This window comes from Sinocyclocheilus grahami, unplaced genomic scaffold, assembly GCF_001515645.1.
Source record: "Sinocyclocheilus grahami isolate Dianchi unplaced genomic scaffold, SAMN03320097.WGS_v1.1 scaffold122.1, whole genome shotgun sequence".
NCBI lineage: Eukaryota > Metazoa > Chordata > Actinopteri > Cypriniformes > Cyprinidae > Sinocyclocheilus > Sinocyclocheilus grahami.
Window position 1 is genome coordinate 2,059,798 of NW_015505301.1, and position 4,994 is coordinate 2,064,791.

The window sequence follows — 4,994 nt, forward strand, 5'->3', positions numbered from 1 at the left end:
GCGCTGCGCATCCATTCAAATGAACTGAAAAATATCACAGCTCGCTTGACGGAGAGTGAAACTCTGAAGTGCTCAGTCAGTGTTCTGCGAGTGAAAATATATCTGTGCTAATCATATACTTAGCCTCCAACTCACACACTGGCGAGTAAAATCTGAGAATTTATTAGCCATCGGCTAATATTAGACATCATTTAGTCGCCCAGAGTGAAGATTTACTCGCATTGGGTTGGGTTGACGGTCTAGGAGTACGAAGCGCATTGTAAGCGCTTCGTGTTAAAAACGGCAAAGCACAAAGGGAAGAGAAATTAATGCGTAGTGTATTAAATCTGTGCAACAGTTTTTGAGCCTTTCTTTTAACGGTTTTAAATTTCAGTTACTGTGCAAGTTAAAAACAATTTATAGTCTTTTCTACGCCCGTGTTTTGTTCTCACAGACACCCGGTAGCAAGTAACAAAACATTAAACTCTGGCAAGATGATAAAGTCTTTTTTGCAAAATCATAGACATGTATTTACAAATCAAGTATAATGGGAACACAGAATGATCTTGGAGAGAGCTTTACCGAGCGGACTGCTGTAACCGAACGCGACCAGGGTTTAAAGGCTGAACGAATGACTGACAGCCACAGCGGAGAAAAGAGTTTGTGTGAACTTTAATGTAAGGACTTAAATATTCATATGTAGCTCACATTAAGCTATCGTATGGCTTCAGAAGTAACAGAATAACCGATCCAAGAAAAATGGTAGTATCAGAGCTGATACCCGATATGAATATCAGATCGGCGCATCCCTAGATTAGGATTTAATTGTAATATAGTGAAGTAAACTTGGGCGTCCCACAGAGGGCACAGGTGAGAGTTAAAGGGTTAATCGCTACTTCTAACAATTACAGTTCATTAACCACAATAGAAATATTCATGGTTTACCGAGAAGAAAAAAAAAAAAAAACCTTTACACACGTATGCCAAGTTAAATGCATAAATAAAAATGGAAGCTTAGATGTCAAGCTTAAAATAACTTTAAACCGTAGTATTAATATTCTATCTAAATTTGGACAAATTTATCCCAGTGATGGCATAGCTGAATTTACCGGTCTTCAGTGTCACATGATCCTTAATCATTTTAAAATGCTGATTTGGTGTTCAAACACCTCAATGTTGAAAAAGCAATCTATATTAAATAAGCACAATTAATGCATTTATTTTTAATTCATTAACAATGAATAAACATAGAAGCTCAAATATGCAGCATTCCAGGTTTACCATATTTTATGCACTTTCATTGTAATCATGTCTTATGTGAAAAGCCCAAATTAAGTAGATCAATTAAAATTTCACAAACTAGAGGTCTACACGGAGGACCCGAGACCCAAGGGTCCCAATCTATTACGTCGGGTCCCGGGTCTGTTTAACATTGTGTGTAATACCAGAGTCGATCGGACTCAGAGAACACCCGGCCGTTATCGGTGTCAGTCAGTGCTGTGCGGGTGTTGTTTTGTAACTTTCAACTTGCAAAATTATATTAATTTAAAAAAAAAAAAAAAAAAAAAAAGTATATTTTTGACATTTCTCAGTTCTGCACGGGCCCGGGTCCAACTTTCAAAATAATAGACGGGTCCGGGTCGGTTTTTTTGGACCAGTGTAGACCTCTAATCTAAACTATGATACATACTGTCGCCATTCAGAATAAATAGCTGCTTTTTTGTACAGCAATAGATCAGGAAAACTATTGTCACACCCTTAATAAAAACATCCTTCTAAAAAGGTTTTGTTTTCCACAAAAGAAATAAAATCATACAGATATGGAATTACATGGTTTGACATGAAACTAGACTCACCTGAGAGTGAGCAGCTGGTGTGCTGGGTATGGCATTGACGACATACCTCTCCGTCATCCAACTACTGTCTCTTTGATGCCTCTTGAGTTTCATCCTACGGTTTTGAAACCACGTTTTCACCTTCAGAAAGAAAAAGAATTGATAATTATGATAATCTACTAAAACTTCAATCATTTCAACATTCTCTTTATAAAATCACAAACCTGTTTGTACGTTAGACCCGTTGCTCCAGCAAGCGTCTTCATCTCTGCGGGCGTGAGGTATCTCTGGATATTGAACCGGTGGATCAGAGCACTCATCTGCTCCTCAGAAAAGGCAGCCCGGGTCTTGCGGGTCTGGGTTGGAGGTCGGGCTGTAGATGTGGTCAATGCAGGCAGTGGAGGCAAGGCTTCCACCCCCAGATTCAGGCTCACTGGCTCCTCTCTTGCTGCAGAGATGGAGTTTGAGATCTGCTCTCCACTGTCAGGACTGCCACTGTCCGTCTCATAGTCCCGATCTCCCCAGGACTGAAGATTGAGGTTGGTCAGAGCGGCCCCCTCACGACTGCTGCCCGAGCTCCAGGAATCTACTCAAATGGAGGGGGGGGGGGTTGTTTAAACAAAAACATGGTAGACCAATACATTTGTAACAGAATTTGATGAAACATTAAAATGCATTTATAAAGTTGCTTGCGTTTCCTTAAAGTGATAATAAACCACAACACCTCAGTGGCAGATTTATTGACAATTTGGCATTTTTTGGTAAACTAAATAAAGCTTAGCCAATTACATTTGTATAATAAATAATAATTGTATATCTATTAAGTTTGGGTATGTTGAGTTTTGCTGCACCGGCAACTAACTGAAATCATTTAAACTGGCACACTAATAATAAAACTAAAAAGGGTGAAAGCCCATTACAAAATTAAAGCTTAAACTACTTAATATAAAAAGAACATTCAAAATATTGAAATCACATTAAATACCACAGATACATAATACAATTATTTTTACTTTCATTCGAGATGAGTTTAACATGCATTAATATCTTTATAAGTATTTTTCTAGTTAGAAATTAAAACTACATAATTTATTGATAATAACGTTCTAAAACAAAAAAAAAAGTTGAAAAATTGTATTTCTTTGGGCTATCGATGAAGCACACAGAGAGGAAAAATAAATACATTTTCACTCAGAAATCCCTACTAAAGCGCTCAATGGAATAACAAGTTAAAAGTTGAATTAAATGTGAAATTTAGAGGTATAAACTCAGAAAAGGTATTCTTACAATACCATTTAAAATAAAATCGGTCATCTTTTCACAAACTTGTGAAACTGTAAATTATAAGTAGTTCCTTGGCTGGGGATCATTGAAGATTAAAATGCTTTAATTAGTGAGGCTTTGGGGTGTCAGAGGAGGGTTACCTGGCGTATGGGCCTCTGTATCACTGGGTGTATCGCTGCCGGCCTGCTCTGCGTCTTTCGGCTTCGGATCGGACTCAGTCTTACTGTAGGAGAGGAAGAGCCGCCCGTTCTGCGCGTGGCTCGGATAGTGGCCGTAGGCGCCGACACTGCCGTTCTCCGGGCTCCAGGGCGGCGACTGCTGTGCGGTTTGCGCGGAGTAATAGGTCGCGGTGACCCCGCCGGAGTGAGTGTACGCAGCCTCGGCCCAGCTGAGATTCGGGTGGCCGTGCTCAGACACTTGCGGGTACACGAGCCCGTATGCATACGCATGATAAGACGGGTTGAAGTTGTAATTTACTGGCATCTTCCAATCCGCCATTCCGTCGTCAGATGAACTCAGAGCGGAAAGCAAATGTGCAGAGTTGGACCAATTAATGGCCTAATTGACTACAACGACCCAAAGGGCTCGACTACCCTCGAAAACGGATGACTGTAACAGCTCTCCTCCTCATAGTACCGCAAACCGACCCCTTGACATGACCTGAAGAAGACGTGTGGAGAAGCTGATTTATAAAGCCAGGTGAGCGGGAGTGGGTGGGGCGGACTGCGACGAGATGCTCGGACCAATCAGGTGCAAGTTCTAAGGGACGGCAGCCACACCCTCATTACACATTTACCTGGACCATATATATAGCTATTATACTTGCTTATATTCATGTAGCGTTTTAGGTTTTACATTTTTTTAACTATATTACTGTTTAGCCTACATATTAAGAAAATGACGCTGAAAATAAAAAAAAAAAGTTAAATTTTTATTAACAAATTTTACCCACAACTTTTTAAAAATGTATTATTTTAAAGAATGACGCTAAAATGAAATTAAAATTAAACGTTTGCTTGTATGTCTTAAACTTTTTCAAAGTTTATTTATTTCTGTTTTAACTACAACAGAGAACTATTATTTTAAAATATTTATCATTTAGTTAAATTAACATACTTTAGCACATTAAAATGGTAGGCTACATGAAAATGATTTTTTAAATAATTGTGATTATATGTGCCCAACAGGTTATTTCATTTAACCCATGACTTTTTGATAATGCACCTGATTTTGGTATTTGTTTTTGCATTTTAAACCTAAAAATAGGTTACATTTCCGAACATAATTAGTGCAGGCTTCTTATCTCTCTAATCTATTGTCTGTTTTAAATGTTTACCACAGTTTCTTTCAGGGGAATTGCAAACTCACAATCATTTCTTTAGATTAGCATGATTAATCATACAAAAGCAAGACAAAGCCTCATGTGAACAAGTTTTAGAACCATATAAGTGTGATAATCTAAAGCTTTCAGTTTGAAAATGTTTGTGGAGTATGGAGTGTATCACTGCTGGGCATTTACTGACAGGACTGTTTGAATGCCTTAAACAGGTTTGCCTTAAATTACCACCTGAATAGGTGTGTTTGTAGTCCACCCTGCCTGCTGCATTAGAATGGAAATATTTCTGTATGAGGTGAAAATATGTGATAATCATGGAGTGATTGGAGAGACCACAGATCTGTTTATATGGGAAAGAGGTGTGAATGAGTAGGGAGGTGGTTGCAGCAATGCATCTGCCTTTTGAACTTGTTTACCAATTTAGCAAGTTAGACAAAATAAGCAGCTTTATAAAAAGTACATTTTTACTTTAGGATATATTTTAGGGGGGGGATATATTTTATCTGGGGGTGGGGCTTGATGGGGCTTGATGTTGTACTAGTGCAGGGCTGTGGTGGGGG

At 38.7% G+C, this 4,994-nt stretch overlaps 1 protein-coding gene across 1 annotated transcript in view; it reads right to left on the reverse strand.

The window, feature by feature from the left end:
• Nucleotides 1–3,756, reverse strand: part of LOC107589976 (homeobox protein Hox-B5b-like) — a 7,927-nt gene extending 4,171 nt beyond the window's left edge. Inside the window, exons 1-3 of the mRNA XM_016278567.1 lie at nt 3,239–3,756; nt 2,039–2,400; nt 1,836–1,955 (exon numbers count right to left, since the gene is read on the reverse strand). Coding sequence (XP_016134053.1) covers nt 1,836–1,955; nt 2,039–2,400; nt 3,239–3,596 — 840 coding nt within the window. The 5' untranslated portion in view covers nt 3,597–3,756. The remainder of the gene's footprint in view (nt 1–1,835; nt 1,956–2,038; nt 2,401–3,238) is intronic.
• Between the last annotated feature and the right edge of the window lie 1,238 nt (nt 3,757–4,994).